The sequence below is a fragment of the Leucoraja erinacea genome, chromosome 6 (genome assembly GCF_028641065.1).
Source record: "Leucoraja erinacea ecotype New England chromosome 6, Leri_hhj_1, whole genome shotgun sequence".
In the NCBI taxonomy this organism is placed as follows: Eukaryota; Metazoa; Chordata; class Chondrichthyes; order Rajiformes; family Rajidae; genus Leucoraja; species Leucoraja erinaceus.
In genome coordinates this window covers 83,037,382-83,060,434 of record NC_073382.1, presented here as the reverse complement: position 1 = coordinate 83,060,434, position 23,053 = coordinate 83,037,382, and the positions used below count along the sequence as shown (strand labels likewise).

The following is a 23,053-nucleotide window of genomic DNA, read 5'->3' as shown; positions in this document are numbered from 1 at the left end:
TTGTTGCGGATTGAAACCAATGATTCATGTTCCGTGTTAAATCCCCTTCCTTTATTTCACTGCCTGCACTCAGACCGTGACGATGACAGACTGTAACCATGGCAGAGTCTGCACTGGTTAAATCCGTCGGGAGGAACTGCAGATGCTGGTTTAAACCGAAAATAGTCACAAAAAGCTGGAGTAACTCAGCGGGACTGGCAGCGTCTCTGGAGAGAAGGAACGGGGGACGTTTCGGGTCGAGACCCTTCTTCAGAGATGCTGCCTGTCCCGCTGAGCTCCTCCAGCTTTTTGTGTCTATCTATCTTCGGGCTAAATCAGTTGCTGGCTGACTGACTGGCGAGGACCGTTTCCTTCGGCACTGGCAGTAAGACCCAGTCAACGCCACAATAACAAGGGTAAAGGGAGAGCAGCATTGGCGTGGATTGAAGGACTGAATGGCCTTTATGTAGATTTGGTGTTGCAGGGAATGCCAGCCAATGTAACCTGGTGCTTGTATTGTAGTCTTGTATTGTAGTCTGGTGCTAGCAACGTTGCCAATAAAATATTGAAGGCAAACAAAAGGCCTCGCCCCGCCCAACTGGATTTGCGGCTTCCCAGGGTGCGAGTCGTGCCCATTAATCGTTTTGCGTTCCTTGCTTCGTCGCTGAGTTGCTCAGGAGTGGTGGCTGGGTCTTGATTTTAGTGCCGGGGGGCGGGGACGAAGTATGCGCCGCGCCTCAGCGGAATAGAGTCGGGAGCAGAGAGTGGGAGGAGGGCGATGGATTGGAGCGGGATCGGGTCGGCGATCCGCCGCTGGGTGAGTGACCGCTGGCCAACGAAGGCCCGGGCAAGCCCCGGGAGCGCGGAGCGATTTCCGCGTCCTGGTATCGGCTCTCCTGTTTGAGCGCGATCCTGCCGGAGTCTGTCTCGGTCCTCGCCGTCGTTTGCATCCGCTCCGATGTCGAGAGTTCCGGGAAGCGAGAGGTTGTGTGTGCAGTTTAAGTTCACGCTGTTGTGATTCAACCTGTGGTTTTGCACCGAGTTGGAGTGTAGGGGACCCGAGTTCCAGCCGTCTGTGTACACCACGGTCCGGGCGCAGGCTGAACAAGTCTTGAGATGACACAATGTTGAAGTTTAGATGTGGATAGAAAATTCTGCGCTCCAGTAACTTTGATTGTTAGTTCACAATGAGGATACTGCTTTTATGTTACTTAAACCTCGCACCAATTGTCTATGCATTCAGTCTTTTTCATAAAATACATTTTGATAAAACACTTCACCAATTGTATACATGGGGGGGGGGGGGGGGGTAATGATTTGATTTTAAAGTAGAATTATCACCACTGGTTAAACAACAAAAGGAAATAGGACTATTTTATTCAGGTTTGTCTAATTATTAGTAATCAAATGGATCAGGTCTCCGTTGTTAGCAGTTTTGCATTAATGAATATTTACATCACAGGAAACAGGAAATTGTGAGGAGATAGTGGAGGTGGTATAACAGATTGATAATGGTTGGGTCATTCAACTGGGCAGAAGTTACAAAGAAGGTCCATTCACTGCAGCTCAGACAGAATGAGAAATCATCTCATTGCGTTGTACAAATTTCTACAAGGGATCGGAAGGTATTTGTAAAGTGACCTTCTGGGCTGGAGAATCTTGGCTGAGGAGACAGTTTCAGGATAAGAAATCTGCCTCCTCGATCAGGAGTCACTCAATTAAGTAACTTGGTTAGCATGGACGAGTTGGGTCGAAGGGCCTGTTTCCATGCTGTCTTCTTCTTCTTTCGTGTGGCGTGCACAGCCTAAAGTTGTAGGACAACTTGTTCTATTTGATCTTCTGTTTGTGCACGTCGAGTTGATTGCATTAGTCGAAACAGGGCGGACCACATGAAGGTTGCAATCTTCCACCCCTTTCAGCGCCCTGACAATATTCTGTGGATGCAGCGAGGATACATTTTGTTAACATGGAATTAAAGTCACATTTTTTTATTGAAAAGTTGCCCACCAAATTGAAAGATTGCGAGATCTTAGAGTCCTAGCCAGCTTAATTGCTCTCTACAGCTCAGGCCCTGGAGTCCTGGCAACATCCCCTCTGCACCCTCTCCAGCTTGACAACATCTTTCCTCTAATATGGTGCCCAAAACTGAACACGATACTCTAAATATGGCCTCATCAATATCTTGTATAACTGCAACATGACCTGCCCAACTTCTATACTCAATACTCTGACTGATGAAGGCCAAAGTGCCAAAGGCCTTTTTGACCACCTGCTACACCACTTTCAAGGAATTATGTACCTGCACCCCTAGATCCCTCTACTCTACAACACTCCCCAGAGCCCTACCATTCACTGTGTAGGTCCTGCCCATGTTGGACTTCCCAAAAAGCAACACCTCGCATTTCTCTGTCATAAATTCCATCAACCATTCCTCAGTCCACCTGCCCAACCGATCAGTATCCTAGTTCTGTGTTATATCACTTTCACCATGAAGGGTCCTGACCCAAAACATCACTTCCATTTTCTCTCGAGATGCTGCATGGCCCCTTTTGGCTATCTGTGGTATAAACCAGCATCTGCAGTTCCTTATTATTATACTACCACTATTATAAGGTTATCAAATACTAAAAGGCAGAAAAAGCAAGTAGTGAATAGGCAAGTTGTTGGCGGATGGAGCTCAATGGAAGAAAATAGAGCATAGGACAGTGCGGCACAGGAATGGGCCCTTTGGCCCACAATGTTTGTGCCAAACATGATGTCAAGTTAAACTGATCTCATCTACCTGAACATGATCGAGATCCCTCTATTCCTTGAACATTTATACCTATACATAACTAAAGCTCAGATTTTGTTATCTTCCGGTTGCGCGGACATTCTATTTGCGAAAAAACGTTACGAGATAGCGCTACGATATTTCGCCAGCTTACTCACCGTTCTCCTGTGCTGCGATTGCACCGATTTGTTCCGATCGGTGGTCTAATGAGGTTTAAAAATCTTAAAAAACGCGCATGCGCAGATCGATCTCCTTTCCTGCCATTCAGCGCCGCGTGGATTGGTTTTTTCTCCTGTCACTCCACAGGACGGTCCGCCCCTTCCTGCGCCATCGTGTCTTTACTGGAGCTGAGGATGGCTGGCGGCAGTTTTCAACTTTCGGAGGGACCGGAAGCGGAAGCGGCCCGGCACGGGAAATGTCGCCAAATGGAAAGCGGAGAATCTGATCACGGCGGACGAGAACGACCAGTGGTCCAGCGAACCCAGCAGTCCAGTGACCAGCGACAGCTCCAGCGCCTTCCCCTGTGGTCCCCCTCCCTTGCTCCTGCCCCCCTCCCCCGTGATACCCACCCACAACCCCAGATTTTTCTCTGAGCTCTCTCTCCTCCCCGGCCACACTCTCCGGTGGGGGGGGGGGGTTGAGGGGAGGAGGGGGCGATCAGGGGCATCACAACGGGAACCTGTCAGCCGCGCCTGTGCTATGGGTGAGTGGTGGAATATTACATTAGGGGAACGGGTGAGTAGTGGAATATTGCGTTGAGGAATGGGACCAGGCCTCCAGTATGAATGGGAACCAACGGGTCCCACTTGGTCTAGTGCCTATCTAAAAGCCTCCTACAGCATCTACCTTCACCACCACCCCCACCCCTGGCAATGTGCTCCAGGTCTCCACCATGCTATGTGTGGGGGAAAAAAGGTTCTAACCATCTAAAATGTGAAGTTCTTCACTTTAGAAGTAAGAACGTAAACGTAATTGTATTTTAAACAGTAATATTATGAAATGTTGAGATACAAAGGGATATGTGGGACTTGGTACTTGAGGCACAAAAACGTTAACTGGCAGGTACAAGAAATAATTGGAAGACCAATGGAATATTACCATTTATCGCAAGGAGGTATGGAATAAAGCAACACAAGTACACAGTGGGAAAGAAAGCATATGGTGTGTTTCATTGGTCAGACATTGCGTATATAAGAGTCAGGAAGTCATGATACTGCATTATAGGGCTTTGGCTAGGCCACATTTGGAGTGTTGCATGGAGTTCTGATCGCTCCAATCCAGGAAGAATTTGGAGGCTTTTGAAAGGGTGCAGAGGAGGTTTACCACACTGATGCCGGGTATAGAGGATATAGGTGAGAGGTTCAACAGACTTGGATTGTTTTCTTTGAATGCTGGTGGTTGAGGGAGACTGGATAGAAGTATATAAAATGATGAGAAGCGTAGACAGTAAGAATATTTTGCCCAGGATGGACATATCAAATACAGAAGGGCATAGCTTTAACATGGAAAGGGCAAAGTTTAAAAGAGAAGTGCAGGGCAATTTTTTTTTTACACCCAGCCAGTGAGTGCCTGAGGCACACTGCCAGGGGTGGGGTTGGAGGCAGATATGATAGAGGCATTTAATAGACTTGAATGTTGAATGATGCCACAGTTTAGGAAAGAGAAACAGACTTTATGTATCAAGTCATAGACTTTTGTTAAACCTATGAAGGTGTGCAAGCAAGTTAAGGGCCTGTCCCACCAGCATGCGATTGCATGCATCTAGCGCGACCAAACATGGTGGCTTGAGGCGTACGGCCACGCGGGACCGGTCCCACTTCTGACCGCGGAGAGCCGTCTGGAGTTCTGCGGGGCTGGTCCCGACGTCATACTCACCAATCAGCTGGGCAGGAGGCGGGCCGACTGAATTTGGACGTCGCACGGCGTCGGGCGGTTATGTCATCATGCACCGGCACGGCGGGCGGTGACGTCATCGCGCAATGCCACGCGCTAGGCGTACGGCGTCAAGACGCTGCGTACGGCGTCGAGACGCTGAGTACTGCCTCAATGCGGCTGCGGGCCGGCTGGCTGTTGCAGCGCGGAATTTTTGGACAGTGTCAGTTTTTCGGAGCCCCGCACAATGTCAGGACCAGCCCCGCACAACTCCACACGGCTCCGGCGATCGAAGTGGGACCGGCCCCGCAAGGCCCTACTGCTCAAGCGACCGCGTTAGGTCGTGCTCGCCGCATGCAGTCGCATGCTGGTGGGACACGCCCTATAGTATCAAGCTGCAGAGGAGAATCTTTTGAGCAAAAAGGATTATCTGGAAGAATGAGACTTGGGTTGCCCCTGGGATGAGCTGTAAACAAGATCATCTGGTTAATTGGGGGGGGGGGGGGGGGTGGAGTGGTAAGTGGGAATGGGATATGAAATTATAACATTGATAAGCAAAGGAATATGTTGCAAAGTGCAGTGCTAGGTCAGGGTGAATTAACAGAGCGATCAAAATCTGAGCCAGAGTTGCTGCGATGAGATGGGGAAAGTCAGATACTGAGAATTTGATTGAGTTCAGAAGGCTGCAAAGCTGCCAGACGTAGATTTCACCTATATCCCCAGTCTCAGTATCCCAACTCCAGGCTCCCCTCATACCATATAGCCTATCTCCCATATGTGCCCATCTCCCCTCGCTCTATCTACCTAAGTGAACCTATCGCCTTCCCGTTCCTGTCTCTCCCCTTCATGCTGCTTATCCTCCCTCTATGCTACTTGTTCTGTTTCAGGGTCACAAACCTGAAATTTCGGCTATCCCTCTGTCTCCACAGATGCCGCCTGACCTACTGATTTCCTCCAGCAGTTTTATTTTTAATCTAAATCTTCAGTGCCTGTTCAATTCTAAATGATTATTTAAGTGGCATGTGCAAAATGAAGCATAAGATTTAAGTACAGAATTGGATTATAGATTGTAAAATCAGTAATCAATTGCTCGAAAAGTAATTTTGATCATCTCAAAGTGGGTGAAAGAATACTGAGTGGACAAAAATGTGAAATTGAGGCTGCAATCGGATCGACCGTGATCTTATTAAACGAGGGCCAGGCTACGTCTGCTCCTAGTTTGTAAATTTGCATGCAGGCACTATTTTCATGTACAAAGTAAATGTCACGCTTGCCTGAAGGGAGGTGGAGGAAAATGACTTTGTGGATTTGAATAATTATTAGTCACAATGCTGCTCGCATGCTTACCTTGACTTGTGTTGCAGGATATTTCTCATCCAGTTGAGAGGGGAGGTGGTTTTAAGTCTTAATAACTTTGTGACAATGTAACATTGTGACATAATTGTAAATGAGTGAGTTTTGTCTTCTGTTCAGCACTGTAATAACGCTTGAACCCACAAATGTTGAGATCAAGTGCTTGCAATTCAATGAGGCGAACTTGCACTGATATAACAGATATTATTTGTGGATAAGGATATCCAATAATAATGGTCCTTGATTTGTGGAAAGGTATTGCCTTCACATGAGAGAGTGTAGAACATTTGTGATGTGTGCAGCTGTAGATTAAAAGCACTATATTTAAGTGTGGGATATTCTGTGCTGACTGCTGATAGGAATTGCTGCCAATCTGGCATTAATGCAGACATTTGTAAATTGTTATGGCTGGATTAGCAGAGATTAAATGCGAGGCTGACCTGGTCTCATTTCAGTCTGGGCATAAGAGTTGGCAGTTCTTGGTTCATTCGCCTCTCACGTTTTCTTTTCTTAAGTGAATAATGCTGGTCTGAAATGTCTTGCACTATTTTTTTTTGTTTGGTCTCATTTGATGAAAATGCATCTTGTATTTTCATCAATGCAAAGTTAATGGTCTTAAAATAGATTAATGCTGTCCGAACTAAAGCTTCTTAGCTTAGTTCTCGCTGGCTAAGTCTTTTCCGACAAAATTGTGTGAATTTCCACTTGTTTGTTCATATCTTTGCAGATGTTTGGAACTAGCAAAACCAGAACAACAAATTGAACATAAATCTTTAATTTTTGTTCGGCAAAGATTTGTAGCAAAACTGAGGAAGGTGTTGGCTCCATTTCTGTTGTGCTGGCTTCAACATCGACAGGGCTTTTGATGTCATGAAGCTGAGCATGACTGAGTTCTCACAATGTTTTTTTTGTTGAATTTCTTGGTTGCAACACATTTTAAAAACAATAAACACGCCCAAAGACCCTCACGACCCCTTAAAACTTCCTCATGTTAAAAAATGGCTCGGGATAGAGCAGGCGTACGTGGTTTGACCTCTTGTTCCAGCTCTAAGTCAGGAAGGACGTGGCTGATCTTGTACCTCTATTTCATTTTCATGGAACGTGGAATAATACAACACAAAAACAGGTCCTTCAGCCCACAATGTCTGTGCGGCAAAAATAGTTACCTCGCACACCTGTTTTAAACTTTGTCCCTCTCACTTTAAAGCTATGTCCTCCAGTGTGTGAATTGTTTGACTCTGGAGGGGAAAAGGTCTATGCCTCTCATATACTTTATACTTCTATCAGGTCTCCCTGCAACCTCTGGCATCCAAAGAAAACAATCCAACTGTGTTATTAAAAAAACAAGCTAATACCCCCTAATCCAGGCAACATTCTGGCATACCTTCTCTGCACCCTTTCCAAAGCCTCCACATCCTTCCTATATTAGGGTGACCAGATTGCATCCAATATTCCTAAAATGGCCGAAATAAAGCCCTATAAAGCTGCATCATGACATCCTAACGTATACTCAACGCCCCGACCTGTGAAGGCAAACATACCAAATGTCACCTTTACCGTTCTATGTAGTTGATGCCACTTTCAGAGAGCTATGGACTTGGACCCCAAGATCCCTCATTACATCAATGCAGTTGAAGGTCATGCAATTAATTGTATATTTTATGGATTAAACTCCATATGTCATTTCTCCACCCATTTCTGTATCTGATCATTATCTTGTTCAATACCTTGACAATCTTCCTCGTAGCTTGCCACTCCAGTAATCTTGGTGAATCTGCAAACTTGCTAGCCAACCCCTCTACGCTTCCATTATAATAAATAATATATATATATTATAATAATATATAATATATATATCCCAGCACAGATCCCTGTGGAACTCTGCTAATCACAGAGCTCCAACCTGAATATTTTCCTATATTAATAAACAAATATCCATTAGTTTGTTAATATGTATGCTGATTGAGTCTCCGCAGGCCTCTTTGGTTGAGAACTCTTGGGTATATCATAGGGTCATACAGCATGGAAACAGGCTCAGTCTCAATTGGCCCACACTGACCAAGATGCCACATTAAGTCCCACCGGCCTGCGTTTGGCCCATATCCTTCTAAACTTCTCCCATCCATGTACCTGTCTAAATGTCTTTTAAATTTTATAGCACCTGTCAGAGCTACCTCCTCTGGCAGCTCGTTCCATATACCTACCACCCTTTGTGTGAAAAAATTGCCTCTTGAATTTCTATTACATTCCCCCCCCCCCCCCCCCCCCACTAATGTCTTATGCAACTGTAACATGACCTCCCAACTTCTGTACTCAATTGTCTGAATTATCAACTTGTCTGTTTTGAACTCAATCAACCATCCAAGATCGTGCTGCAATTTTTGAGAACCATTTTTGTTATCTTCAATACCACCCACTTTCATGTCATTGCAAATTTACTAATCATGCCTTGTATATTCTCATCCAAATCATTGATGTAGATGTCAAACAGCAATGGTCCCAGCAGAGCCCCAGGCACATCATCAGTCACAGGCCTCCAGTTTGGAAAAACAACCTTCACACACTCTGCTTCCTTATGTAAAGCCATTTATATATCCATTCAGCTATCTCCCCTTGGATTCCATGTGATCTAAACTTCCAGAGCAGCCTACCACACAGAATTGTATCAAATGCCTTGCTGAAGTTCATATAGACAACCTCTGTGGCTTTGCCTGCATTAAACCTTTTAGTTACTTCTTTGAAAAAATTCCATCACACTCATGAGACATGATCTCCCATATACAAAACCATGCTGACTATCCCTAATCAACCCCTGTCTACCCAAATGCATTTATACCTTATCCCTCAGAATACTCTCTGGTAATTTTCCACCACAGATGTTGAGCTCACTGGCCTATAGTTCCCAGGCTTTTCCTTGCACCACATCTGAAATAGAGGCGTATCATTCGCCATCCTCCAGTCTTCCAGTACCTCACCCATATCTAATGTTGATTTGTATATCTCAGTTTGGGCATCTGTAAATTCTGGCTGCTCCGTGTCCTTGGAAATATCTGATCAGGTCAGGGAGATTTATCTATCTTCATATGCTTTAAGACGTTCAGCACCTCTACGATTGTAATCTTGTCTGTCCTCAAGACACTTCCATTAACAGTCCCATGTTCCCCTGTCTTCACATCTTTCTCCATGGTAACCACAGAAGAGAAATACTAATTAAGGACCTTGCCCACCTCCTGTGGCTCAACACAAAGTTGACTACTTTGGTTTCTAAGGGAACTTATTTTCTCTCTAGTCACCCTCATTCCCTTAAAGTACATACAATCTATTTGGATTTGCATTAACATTAACTTTCAAGAGAGAGTTAGATAGAGCTCTTAAAAATAGTGGAGTCGGGGGATATGGAGAGAAGGCTGTTACTGAGAGAAGGCGGGGTACTGATTGGGGATGATCAGCCATGATCACATTGAATGGTGATGCTGGCTCGAAGGGCTGAATGGCCTACTCCTGCACCTATTGTCTATTGTCTATTATCAGCCAGAGCTATCTCCTGACAACTTTTTGCCCTTCTTAAGTATGCTTGTCAGTTCTTGAAAATTCTCCAGGGATACATTTAACCCCAGTTTCCTATACCCGTCCCATGTCTCCTCCTTTGTCCTGACCAGACCCTCAATTTGTCTCATCATCCAAGTCTCCTTACTCCCACCTGCTTTGCTGTTTACTGTAACAAGAACGTACATGCCCTGAACTCTTGTCATCACACTTTTAAAAACATTCTACTTTCCAGACATTCCTTTGCCTGCAAACAACCTACTCCAATCAACTTAATACCATCCAAATTACCCTTGCGCCAATTAATAATTTAAACTTGTGGGCCCGTCCTGTCTTTATCCATAACGATCTTAAAATGAATACAACAATGATCGCTGGTCCCAAAAGATTTGCCCATCAACACTTCAATCATTTGCCTTTCACAATTTCCTAAGTGTAGATCCAATTTTACTCACTCACATGTTTGGCCCTCTACATATTGCCCGAGGAAGCTTTCCTGAACACATATTACAAATTCCACCCTGTCCAAGCCCTCAGCACTATGACAGCACCAGCCTATATTGGGAACATTCAAACCCCCACTCTATGTTATTCGCCTGAAAGCTGTCTGCAATCTCTTTGGTTGAAGAAATGCTTCCTTATCCCTTTTCTTAACTGCTGATTGATTTGGGGGAAACATCATCCCTGCACCTGGCTTATCAAGCCCCATAACCAGTGCATGGTTCAATGCAAACACAATTTGTTCACCTGTGAATAGACTCTGCCCTCCAGGGGATTTGGGAAGAGGCGAGAGTCATAGATTCATGCGGTGTGAAAATAGACTCATCGGCCCAACTTGCCCACAACCGACCAACGTGTCCCCACTACACTTGTCTGAGTCGGCCTATGTCCCTCTAAACCTATTCTATCCATGTACCTGTCTAAATGTTTCTCAAATGTTGCAATAGTACCTTCCTCAACTATCTCCTCCGGCAGCTCATCCCATATACCCACCACCCTTGGTATAAAAAAAAAGTTACCTCTGAAGTTCCTATTAAATCTTTCCTCCCCTCACCTTAAACTTATGTCCTCTGGTTCTCGATTCCCTTACACTGGGCAAGAGACTATTCCTCTCATGATTTTATACATTTCTAAAAGACCAGTCCTCATCCTCCTGCGCACCAAGCAATAGTCCTATCCTGCGCAACTGCTCACTATAGCTCAGGCCCTTGAGTCCTGGCAACATCCTTGTAAATCTTCTCTGCACCCTTTCCAGCTTGACAATATCTTTCCTATAACATGGTCCCCAAAACTGAACACAATCCTCTAAATGTGGCTTCACCAATGTCTTGTATAAGTACAACTTCTATACTCAATACTCTGACTGATGAAGGCCAATGTGCCGAAAGCCTTTGTAGCCACTCTATCAACCTGCGACACCTCTTTCAAAGAATTATGTTGCTGCACTCCAAGATCCTTCTGCTCTACAACACTCTCAGAGCCCTACCATTCACTATGTAGGTCTTGCCTATGTTGGACATCTCAAAATGCAACACCTCACATTTCTTCTCAATCAAATTGCATCAACCATTCCTCAGCCCACTTGACCAACTGATCAAGATCTTGCAGCAATTTCTGACAACCACCTTCACTATCGACAATTTGTGTCATCTGTAAACTTGCTGATCATGCCAAGTATGTTCTAATCCAAATCACTGATACAGATGACAAACAGCAACGGGCCCAGCACAGAATCCTGAGGCACAGCACTAGTCACAGGCCTCCAGTCTGAAAAGCAACCTTCCACCATCACCCTCTGCTTCCTGCCATGATGCCAATTCTCTATCCATGTGATCAAACCTTCCAGAACAACCTACCATGCATTAGAGTTGTGGTTAACCCACTGTGGAGAAAATGATGACCTAACAGTGAGCAATAGAGGATTCATTATCCCACTGCCCACAAAATGACCACCTAATTAAGGGCTAGATCAAAGTGGCAGTGTTTAGTGAGAATCAGTCTCCAGCTGTGAGAACTGTGAGCTCTAGAGGATGATTATCACACTGCCCACAAAATGACATCCTACTAATCCCCGGCATTAGAGATTCTAAGCACCCCTTGGGTGGAAAAAAAATTCAGCTTCCCATTAAATCTCTTGCTCTTATACTTTAAACCTGTGGCCTTTGCTCAGACTCCTCTGCCGTGGACAGGGATTTCTTGGCATATACCTTATCATTTTGTACACCTTTATCAACGACCTTTCAGTCTGCTCCAGCAAACACACCCTCTTCCTATCCTGACCCTCATTGTTACTGAAAAGTTCCATCATTCCAGCCCCTATTGCAAACATGCCATTCCTATTGCGTGGAACCAGAACTACACACAATAGTATAACTGTAGTCCAATCTATGTTTTAACGTTCTTACTCTTGCATTCTAAGCCCTGGCGAATTAAGGCCATATGCCTTCGTCACCGACCTATATACTTGTACTGCCACTTTTTAGGCTTCTTTTCACTTGCACACCAAGGTCCTTTTGTTCCTCAATACTCCATTGCGATCTTTTATTAATTGTCTATGTTCCACCATTCCCCTCAACCCTATACACTACAAATGCATCACCTCACACTTATTAGGATTATATTTCTTCTGCCCAATTTTATATTTCCTCTGCCCAATTTTTTTATCTGATCAATATCATTCTCTAGCCCAAGATTGTCCTGATCACTAAATAATTATGTTCAAACAGATACAAATATCATGAGGTGGAGAGTTCCACAGATTCCCATTAATTCAATGTTATTCATGTTCTCATGTAGTGAGATAAAATGTGTTTTCATGCTAATCCAGCAGTTCTGTGGTCTTCATTCTTTTTTTAAAAAGGGTATGTTTCAGATAATTTAGCTCCTTTTATTTTCTTCATTTACTGTGTGGGATTTGAGCTCCAATCTCTGGATCCATTGTTGAAACCCCTTGGATTATTAGCCCAGGGATGTAACTATACCTACAAAAGCAAAGTACTGTAGATACCGGGGTTTGGAATTAAAAGCAGAGAATGCTGGAAATAGTCATCAGGTCAGCTACCACATCAAAGATACAGAGCAAATTAAAGTGAGAGTGGCAAAGCTTAGTGGAGATGTGTGGGGCAAGCTTTTTTTTACACAGGGGTGTTGATATCTCGAATGCGCTACCAGGATTGATGGTTGAGGTATATCAATCCTGGGTCAAGAACGTCAAATTCCTGGGCTTTTATATTTCCGAAGATCTTTCCTGGTCCCAGAACGCTGATGCAATTGTAAAGAAAGCACATCAGCGCCTCTACTTCCTGGGAAGATTACGGAGAGTCGGTATGTCAAGGAGGACTCTCTCGAACTTCTACAGGTGCACAGTAGAGAGCATGCTGACTGGTTGCATCGTGGCTTGGTTCGGCAACCTGAGCGCCCAGGAGCAGAAAAGGCTGTAAATAGTCGAAACCACTACCCGTCCATCATCGGTTCTGATCTCCCTACCATCGAGGGGATTTATTGCAGTCGCTACCTCAAAGAGGCTGCCAGCATCATCAAGGACCTACACCATCCTGGCCTCGCACTCATCTCTCTGCTGCCATCGGGTAGAGGGTACAGGAGCCTGAAATCTGCAACATCCAGGTTCAGGAATAGCCACTTCCCCAAAGCCATCAGACTATTAAACACAACTTCAAACAAACTGAACTATAACAACCTATTGCACTTTATCTATTTACTGATGTGTATATATATATATATATATCTATATCTATTTTTGGTATTTGGACACACTGATCTGATCTCTATTTATGACTACAATATCCTGTTGTGCTGCAGCAATGCAAGAATTTCATGGTCCTATCTGGGACACACGACAATAAACTCTCTTGTGTTCAAGAAGGAACTGCAGATGCTGGTAAATCGAAGGTAGACAAAAATGCTGGAGAAACTCAGCGGGTGCAGCAGCATCTATGGAGCGAAGGAAATAGGCAACGTTTCGGGCCGAAACCCTTCTTCAGACTGATGGGGGTTGGGTGGCGGGGAGAAGAAAGGAAAAAGGAGGAGGAGGAGCCCGAGGGCTGAGGAAGGGGAGGAGACAGCAAGGGCTACAAAATTGGGAGAATTCATGTTCATGCCCGCAGGATGCAGACTCCCCAGGCGGAATATGAGGTGCTGTTCCTCCAATTTCCGGTGTTGCTCACTCTGGCCATGGAGGAGACCCAGGACAGAGAGGTCGGATGGGGAATGGGAGGGGGAGTTGAAGTGCTGAGCCACCGGGAGGTCAGGTAGGTTCTTGCGGAACGAGCGGAGGTGTTCGGCGAAACGATCGCCCAGCCTCCGTTTAGTCTCCGCAATAAACTCTCTTGACTTGACTTGACAATAGTGGTATTTCAGAGACTTTTGTATAAGCACATAGATATGCAGGGAATTGAAGGGTATGGATTATGTGCAGGTAGATAAAAGATGGAGAAACAAAGAACTGCAGATGTTGGTTAATACACAAAAAGACACAATGTGTTGAAATAACTCGGTGGGTCAACCAGATGATTTACTCCAGATCCACTGTTACTCCAGCACTTTGTGTCCTTTTAGATAAGAGATGGTTTGGCATCATGTTCGGTACATACATTATGAGCCGAAGGGCCTGTTCTTGTGCTTTGCTGTTCTATGTTCTAATGTGTCAGCTTAATGTTCTTCCAATGTAGATGCTGATCACTTTAACGCTTTGTTGTCACAAATGTGACCCTTTTAAGCACTTTATAGGCGGAATAGTTGTGACTAGCCATTGTTTTAGCACGCAAATTTATCAGAATGCAGATTCCCGTGTATTTATTGAAGTTACAACTGTAATTATCTCCTGCCTAAAGGTCACCTTCTATAACTCATAGCGGAGAGACAATATTCCTTATTAGATCCATGAGTTATTCAAAGGCAATTACAGCTGCTGGTTTCAAGGGCAAAAACTGTTCTGCTGACAAAGGTATAATTATTAATTTTTAGGCTTTTCCATTTAGAATAATGGACAAGCAGTGATTCCAGTGGCGGAACAGTGAGAATTTTATATCCACCAGCAGATGATTTGGTTCAATAAATACCTGGACAGACTAATGAAAGTGTTGTGATAATGTGTTATTCAACAGGATTTTAACAGAATAAATCATAATTGGAATCTTGAACATGCTTCGCCGTGACATATTGTTCTTTTCAGAGTTGCCTCGCACATAGATTAATAAAGCATGGAAACAGGCTTGTCCATACCAGCCAAGATCTCCCATCTAGGTTAGTCCCCTCTGCCTGTGTGTGGCCTACATCCCTCTAAATGTTTCTACTGCCAATCTACAATTCGCCTACCGCCACAATTGGTCACTGGAGGATGCAATCTCACTGGCTCTCCACTCTGCACTGGACCATTTGGACAATAAAAGCACATACGCCAGGCTGTTGTTTATAGACTACAGCTCGGCGTTCAATACCATCATCCCCTTCAAGCTGGTTACAAAGCTCACGGAACTGAATCTCTGCGCATCTCTCTGCAACTGGATCCTTGACTTCCTCGTCACCAGATCGCAGTCTGTTTGAATTGGTAAAAATACTTCTTCCTCAATAACTTGTTTAAGTAGGAACTGCAGATGCTGGAAAATCGAAGGTAGACAAAAATGCTGGAGAAGCTCAGCGGGTGAGGCAGCATCTATGGAGCGAAGGAAATAGGCAACGTTTCGGGTCGAGACCCTTCTTCAGACTGATGTGAGAGTGGGGGAGGCGGGGGAAGAAGAAAGGAAGAGGCGGAGACAGTGGGCTGAGGGAGAGCTGACAAGGGAAGGAGAAAGCAGGGACTACCTGAAATTAGAGAAGTCAATGTTCATACCGCTGGGGTGTAAACTGCCCAAGCAAAATATGAGGTGCTGCTCCTCCAATTTATGGTGGCCCTCACTCTGGCCATGGAGGAGGCCCAGGACAGAAAGGTCAGATTCGGAATGGGAGGGGGAGTTGAAGTACTGAGCCACCAGGAGATCAGGTAGGTTAATGCAAACCGAGCGGAGGTGTTCGGCAAAACGAACGCCAAGCCTACGCTTGGTCTCACCGATGTAGATCAGCTGACACCTAGAGCAGCGGATGCAATAGATGAGGTTGGAGGAGATGCAGGTGAACCTCTGCCGCACCTGGAAAGACGGCTTGGGTCCATGAATGGAGTCAAGGGGGGAGGTAAAGCGACAAGTGTAGCATTTCCTGCGGTTGCAAGGGAAAGTGCCAGGAGAGCGGGTGGTTTGGGTGGGAAGGGACAAATTGACCAGGGAGTTATGGAGGGACCGGTCTCTGCGGAAAGCAGACATGGGAGGAGATGGGAAAATGTGGCCAGTGGTGGGATCCCGTTGGTGGCGAAAATGTCCGAGGATTATTTGTTGTATGTGACGCCTGGTAGGGTGGAAGGTGAGGACAAGGGGGATTCTGCCCTTGTTATGAGTGGGGCGATGGGGAGTGAGAGCAGTTACGGGGTATAGAAGGGACCCTGGTGAGAGCCTCATCTATAGAGGGGAACCCCCGTTCCCTGAAGAATTAGGACATCTCCGATGCCCTGGTGTGGAACACCTCATCCTGGGTGCAGATGCGGTGTCGACGGAGGAATTGGGAGTAGGGGTTGGAGTCCTTACGGGAAGCAGGTTGGGAAGAAGTTTAGTCCAGATAGCCATGGGAGTCAGTGGGTTTATAGTGGATGTCTATCACCTGCGATGGAGATAGTGAGGTCTAGAAATGGAGGGAAATGTCGGAAATGGTCCAGGTGTATTTGAGTGCCGGATGGAAGTTAGTGGTGAAATAGATGGTCAGTGAGTTGTGTGTTTGGTGCAGGAGGTAGCACCAATGCAGCTGTCGATGTAGCGAAGGTAGAGTTTGGGGATGGGGCCCTGGTACGCCTCGAACAAAGATTTTTCAACGTACCCTACAAAGTGGCAGGCATAGTGTGCCCATAGCTACGCCTTGTATTTGGAGGAAATGGGAGGAGTCAAACGAAAAGTTGTTCAGGGTAAAGACTAGGCGGAGGAGAGTATCAGTAAATGGGGATTGGTTGGTTCTGCGGTCGAGGAAGAAACGGTGGGATTTTAAGACCCTCCTGGTGGGGATGGAGGTGTAGAGTGACTGGACATCCATGGTGAAGATGAGGGAATGGAGGCCTAGAAAACGGAAGTCCTGGCGTAGACGAAGAGCGTGTGAGGTGTTTTGAAATCAGTTCGATAGGACACGAACAGGCAGAAACAATGGGTCTGCCAGGACAGTCAGGTTTGTGGATTTTGTGGAGAAGGTAAAACCTGGCTGTGTGGGGCTGGGGAACGATGAGGTTGGAGGCTTGGGAGGGTAGGGAGCTGGAAGTGATGAAGTCAGTAATAGTGCTAGATTAGTGGCCTGGTGCTTGTCTGCGCGGTCATGGTCCAAGGATAAGTAGGAGGAGGTGTCTGAGAGTTGGCGCATGGCCTCAGTCCAAGGATAAGTCTTCCTCAATAGCCATCAGTACGGGAGCACCTCAAGACTGTATGCTCAGCCCCCTCCCTGCTCTATAGTCACGACTGTGTAGCCAGAAAAAGTATGAACTCCATCTTAAAGTTTGTCGACGACACCACCATTGTTGGACGAATTACAGATGATGATGAGTTTATAAATGAGATCGATCGACTTACCAAATGGTACCAGCACAACATTCTATGTACTTATTTGATATTTTAAAAACTCAGGAGAGTTCTTGAATTACCTCACACAGTCGGACAGTCCCTTAAGAATTTCATTGTTATATCTGGAACGTGACAATAAAACACTCTTGACTCATTCGCATATCTATCCAAGTGTTTTCTAAATGCTGTTATAGTAGCTCCCTCAACTACCACCGCTGGCAACTTATTCCTTATACTCAGCACCGTTTGAGTGGGAATTCTGCCCCTCGGAGGTTCATTAAATGATGCCCCACTCAACTTAAACCTCTGTCCTCTGGTTTTCAATTTCCCCTATCCATGGAAAAAGGCAATGTGCATTGACTATATCTATTCCCCTCATAATTATATATACCTCAATGAGATCATCCCCCGCCTCCTGCACACCAAGTAGCAATGTCACAAAATTTTGAGATTTTAAAAATCAAGTCTGCAATTTATCCCAACAGATAAAGCATAAAAATAAGTTTGATTTGACACCTAATTCACTTTCATATCTTCAGTATTAAAAAAATGGGGAGGCTTTTATGTAAGCACATAGATAATGGAGGGATTTGGGCCATGTGCGGATAGATGAAATTGGTATATAACGTGCATCATGTTCGGTATAGACATTATGAGCCGAATGGCCTGGTCCTGTGTTGTTATATTCTAAACAAGTTGGCAAAGGTGCAACAATGCATGTGGAGGAATAAAAGTCCAATAGTTCATATTGGCAGGAAAACTGAAACAAAAATCATCGAACTGGTAACTCAAAACTGTTCATCGAATTGATGAGTTTTGAGATGTAGAGAAACTAGATATCCTGGTGGATCATTTTGGAAACGAAGTGTGGCAAATAACGTATTCCAAACCATCAAATGCACCAACCTTGAGTTCACTATCTCCCACACTTTCTTCTTGGTGAATATAGATGAGATATTAATTTAGGATCTTGCATACATCTCCTGGTTGTACATATAGATTATGTCTTTGGTCCCTAAGGACACCCAATAGCCCTCCCCAGCTTCCCTCTTGCTCCTATTACACTTAAATAATGTCTTGGCAGTGCATCGAAAGTACATAAAACTGATTCCTAGCATAGTGGGACTGTCATGTGAAGAGGTGTTGGGTTGATTAGGCCTGTGTTCAAGAATTCAGAAGAGTGAGGGTTAATGGGCCTGTCCCACTTGGACGACCTAATCCATGAGTTCAGAAGACCCTAGACGAGTTGAAAAAAATGTCAAGGTCGTGTTGACTTGCCGAAGTAAAAGACCTCCTACGACCTCCAACAACTATGTCTACGACCTCCTAAGACTATGTCTACCCCCCTCGACCTGAGTCTTCCACACCTAAGACCAACTACGACTAGCTATGAGTGGAAAATGATCACATGATAAAATGATGTCATGTTTGCTTTTTTTTTCTCGGGCCAGTTACTGACCTACGACTACCTATGACTACATAAGAGTACCATCACGACCTTCTACGACCTACCTATGACCTACCTGCGAGTAAAAAGTATCAATTCTTTCCATGACAACCTTTTTTTTTACTCGTGGACATTTTTTTTATCAGGCTGGAAAAAACGCCGCGACCTACTTGAGGCCGCGGGTACGCGGAGACCACTCACGAGCATGAGGAAGAGTTACGAAGATCTCGTACGACCTTGTGGCGACCATGCTGCGAGTACGAGTCAAGGGCAAACTCGGCAGAGGTCGCTAATTAGGTCGTGAAAGTGGGACAGGGGCTTAAATGTACAGGTCTCAACGGGCTAGATGCAGGGAGGATGTTTTACCTGGCCAGGGCTCGGCAAGAGAAGGATCTTGAACAATTATCATGTGGTTGGACAAATGAGGAGAAATTGCTTTGATCAGTAGAGCCGTGCAACTGTGAAATTACTAGCGCATCTGTTGTGGAGGCCAATTACTGAATATATAAAAGGAGATAATTGTGTCCGAGGCATACAAAGAGCATGGAGGTCGCTGACCCATGATTTTATTGAATGTTGGAACAATCTTAAGGGACTGAATGTCCCCTCGTATTTTTCTGTTTCATGTCAGTTTTATTTTTTTGTGATGCATTTGGTTTCCAGTTCATCTTATCTTGTTACGTTGAACTTGAATGAGTGTTCAAATGATTCAATTAACACAAAACATCTAATTGCTAAAGATTGCCCATCAAATGATCATTTTCTGAAATTGCAGTGTGAAGATGTGTTGATCTCCATTTCCAGGGGTGCTCATTTCATGCAGAACTGAAGATTGTGTTTCATTCATCCCAAGAGATTAATATTTGCAGACCTGAAAGTTGTGACAGCAATGTTTAAACCTTTTTAAAGTTGCCAAACACTTTACAATATGGCTCGGTTATTTCAAAATATTCCTGAAAGCAAATCTGTGAAAGGTTTGTAAGCATTTTTTCACATAATAACAATAATAATAATAATAATAATAATAATAATAATAAATACTTTATTGATCCCCTCGGGGAAATTCAGATGTCCAGAAGCCCCCAACCAACAAACCCACAGATTCAAAACGAACGCAGACAGAAAATACATAGAATACACTGTGGACACTACCTGAGAGCAATAAATACTTAAAAAGACCAATAATTAACAATTAAAAATTAAAAATTGCAAAAATGCATCCCCCTACAGCCGAATTATAAAATCTAATGATTGCAGGGGTGAAGGATCTCCTGAACCGCTCCGTTCTACAGGGCAAGGAGAGGAGCCGATTGTTGTTCCGAGTGCTTTTTTGACTCTCCAGAATTACATGGAGGGGATGCCCGGGGTTTTTCAGGATTACCTGCACCTTGTGCCTCATACGCCTCTCAAGTACATCCATCCCAGAGTCTACTCTCCCCTCCAGCACTGAGCTAGCTCATTTAACCAGTTTGACCAGCTTCTTGTTGTTTTTTGCACTAATGCTGTTGCCCCAGCAGACAACAGCGTAGAAAATAACACTTGCAACCACAGTGTTGTAAAACATGTGCAGCATATCACTACACACATTGAAGGATTTGAGCCTTCTGAGGAAAAAGAGTCTGCTCTGGCCTTTTTTGTAGAGGGAGTCAGAGTTGACAGACCAGTCCAGTTTGTTATCAAGGTGCACTCCAAGGTATTTATATGTCTGCACCACCTCAATGTCAGCCCCAGCAGCGTTAACCGGCTGAAGGGGGAGCTTGGACCTGCCAAAGTTAACCACCATCTCTTTAGTCTTAGTTGTGTTCAGGATGAGACAGTTCTCTTCACTCCAGGCATCACCGGTAAAACTATTTTTGTGATTTGTGCTGTAAAATCTCACATTGTTGGTCAAAGCTAACAGTACACATGGCTTTTGAAGTAACTTTTAATATAAAATACTTTGAATCTTTCAAACTTGTCCAGCTGAGAGCTTTAAGCCCCTGTCCCACAATGCGAGTTTACCCAAGAGCTCTCCCGTGTTAAAAATTTTGTCACACTGTTGAAAAAACTTCACAAGTTTCCGCGTTTCCCCGAGTACCTGCCGTTAGCGTTACGAGCCATTACGAGACAACCACGAGCTCCGACGTACCCGCTACGTACATTCTACGTACTTACCAAGAGTTTGATTTTTTTTTAAACTTGGGAAAGCTCTTGGGTAAACTCGCATCGTGGGACAGGGCCTTTATAAATACATTTGTTACCAGCAGTTCCCTCAATAACTAAAAATAATATTGCTACCCCCACAATCAAAATGTGGATTATGGAGATGTTGGAGACCCCACATTCGGAAAAAAATAGATTTGTCTTAATTGACAAACCAGAATTATTTACTAGAATATGGTCTCCATTTATAGATTATTTGAAGGGGTAGATTGGGCCGGCGTGGAAGCCGAACTGAAACTTGAATCCAGGACTAGATGAATGGTTATTTTTTCTGACCTACGGACCTATCTCCTAAGTTGTATTATTGACAGTTTATTCTATCTTTCTAATTTTCTTTTTTTTCTCTTTATTTTTTCTATCTATAAATATAAATAAACAATTAGAGGCAATGTTAATATGTAACCGATACTTAGGTAGCTGGGTCCCTGGAATCCTAGAGACTGATAATATGTAATTGTTAAACATCGTTTGTATTGGTTTGGATTACGATATGCATATGCTTCAAATAAAAAAAGAATAATATTTGCTAAAAGTATCCAACAATAATTGCAGATGTTTTTCTATTTAGTGTGCTGGAGAAGAGAACTGGGTGGATAATCGGACGGTTTACATTGGGCACCGTGAACCCCCTCCTGGCACTGAGGCTTATATTCTACAAAAATATCCGGATAATAGGATTGTTTCTTCAAAGGTAAATTCGTGTTTTTATTTTAATTTAATTTGTCCAAAATAAATAAATCAGTCTTTGGCATTGGGATAAGCCCAGAAAGAAATCAATTATCCCATCAGCTAGACCCAAACCCAACTGTGGGAGGGCTGAGCATGAGATAGAGAAGCATGTGATGATCACAAGATGAAGTTCAAAGGAAAGATTGGGAGGGAGATTTTTTTTCAGGATAGCTACTGCACAGACTTTGGCTTTAAAAAAAAATGTGTTTTCTGTTTTGTAAGCCACCTTGTATTTCTAGCTTGTGTTCCTTTTAAGAGAGTTGGGCTGTAAAGTGGAAACTCTTTCCCGTGATTCCATGGCAATTTCAGCTCTTATGTGTACTGTGCTTTCTATCAAATAGCTTCCAAATTTCTTTTGTCCCTTCATTTAGCCATTTGACACTGTTGCTTCTATGCTTTCCGACCACTGCAACCAATATCACTTTTTTACTCAGCTGGTTTATAGTTTTTAGGCAAACAAGTCCGATTTAGGCGTGGATACATGCGCACACACTCGTCATCCATTCCTTCCATCCAAAGATACTGCCTGTCCCGCTGAGTTACTCCAGCATTTTGTGTCTATCTTTGGTTTAAACCAGCATCTGCACTTCCTTCCTGCACACCTTGGTTCCATCCCATCCCCCCCTTGTTTGGTCCATTTCCACCTACATCCAAGACACCTCACATGCTCTTCAACTCTTCAATAACTTTCCATTTCTAGGTCCCCGATGCCTCATCTTCACCAATTTGGTGAGAGTGTATTTTCAGACTTGTTATCTTCTGCAATAAACATTGAATTCACACGCTCTCGTGAACTGCTCCCACCATTGTTTCCTCTTGTCATGCATGTGTCCCTTTCTCACCCGATTTTCTAAAAATGCCTGGCTAATGATTAGTAGTCTGATCACTTGATGAGGCTGAACCGACATCCATGCCTTTCTTTGTCTTGTACTTCATTTTTATTTGCCCTCCTTTTTCCCTCGCATCCAACTGTTTTAATTAATATTTGCCATTAGTGTGGATGCTGTTTTAATTTAATTATTGTCTTGTTTTTATTACCACCCCACCACAACTTTTGAACGGTTCTGAACTACTATCTGCCTCATAGACCCTCGGACTATTTTTGATCGGGCTTTACTGCACTAAATGTTATTCCCTTTATCATGTATCTGCACACTGTGAATGGCTCGATTGTAATCACATATTGTCTTTCCGCTGACTGGTAAGCACGCAACAAAAGCTTTTCACTGTAAGTTGGTACATGTGATGATAAACTAAACTAAACTACTTTCTCTTCTTACCTAAACAGTATACTTTCTGGAATTTCTTTCCCAAAAACTTGTTTGAACAATTTAGAAGAATTGCTAACTTCTATTTCCTGATCATATTTCTCGTTCAGGTATGTACAGCTCAATCATTCATTCAAAAATCAATTAATCTCTTTTTGAGAGCTTATATTATTTGACAGTGAAAGTTATATCGGAGAGGGTTTAAATTGGCTTGGCAGGAGAATGGGATGTCAATTGTCAA

At 44.1% G+C, this 23,053-nt stretch overlaps 1 protein-coding gene across 3 annotated transcripts in view; it reads left to right on the top strand.

Annotated features, from left to right (window-relative positions):
• Nucleotides 1-608: 608 nt before the first annotated feature.
• atp11a (ATPase phospholipid transporting 11A) overlaps nucleotides 609-23,053 on the top strand; it is a 163,166-nt gene continuing 140,721 nt past the window's right edge. The window contains exons 1-3 of one of the 3 annotated variants that reach the window (XM_055637451.1): nucleotides 609-796; nucleotides 21,384-21,506; nucleotides 22,833-22,922. In XM_055637451.1, the coding sequence (XP_055493426.1) occupies nucleotides 758-796; nucleotides 21,384-21,506; nucleotides 22,833-22,922 (252 nt within the window). In that variant the 5' untranslated portion in view covers nucleotides 609-757. The remainder of the gene's footprint in view (nucleotides 797-21,383; nucleotides 21,507-22,832; nucleotides 22,923-23,053) is intronic. The other 2 variants (XM_055637453.1, XM_055637450.1) reach the window with 2 other exon arrangements.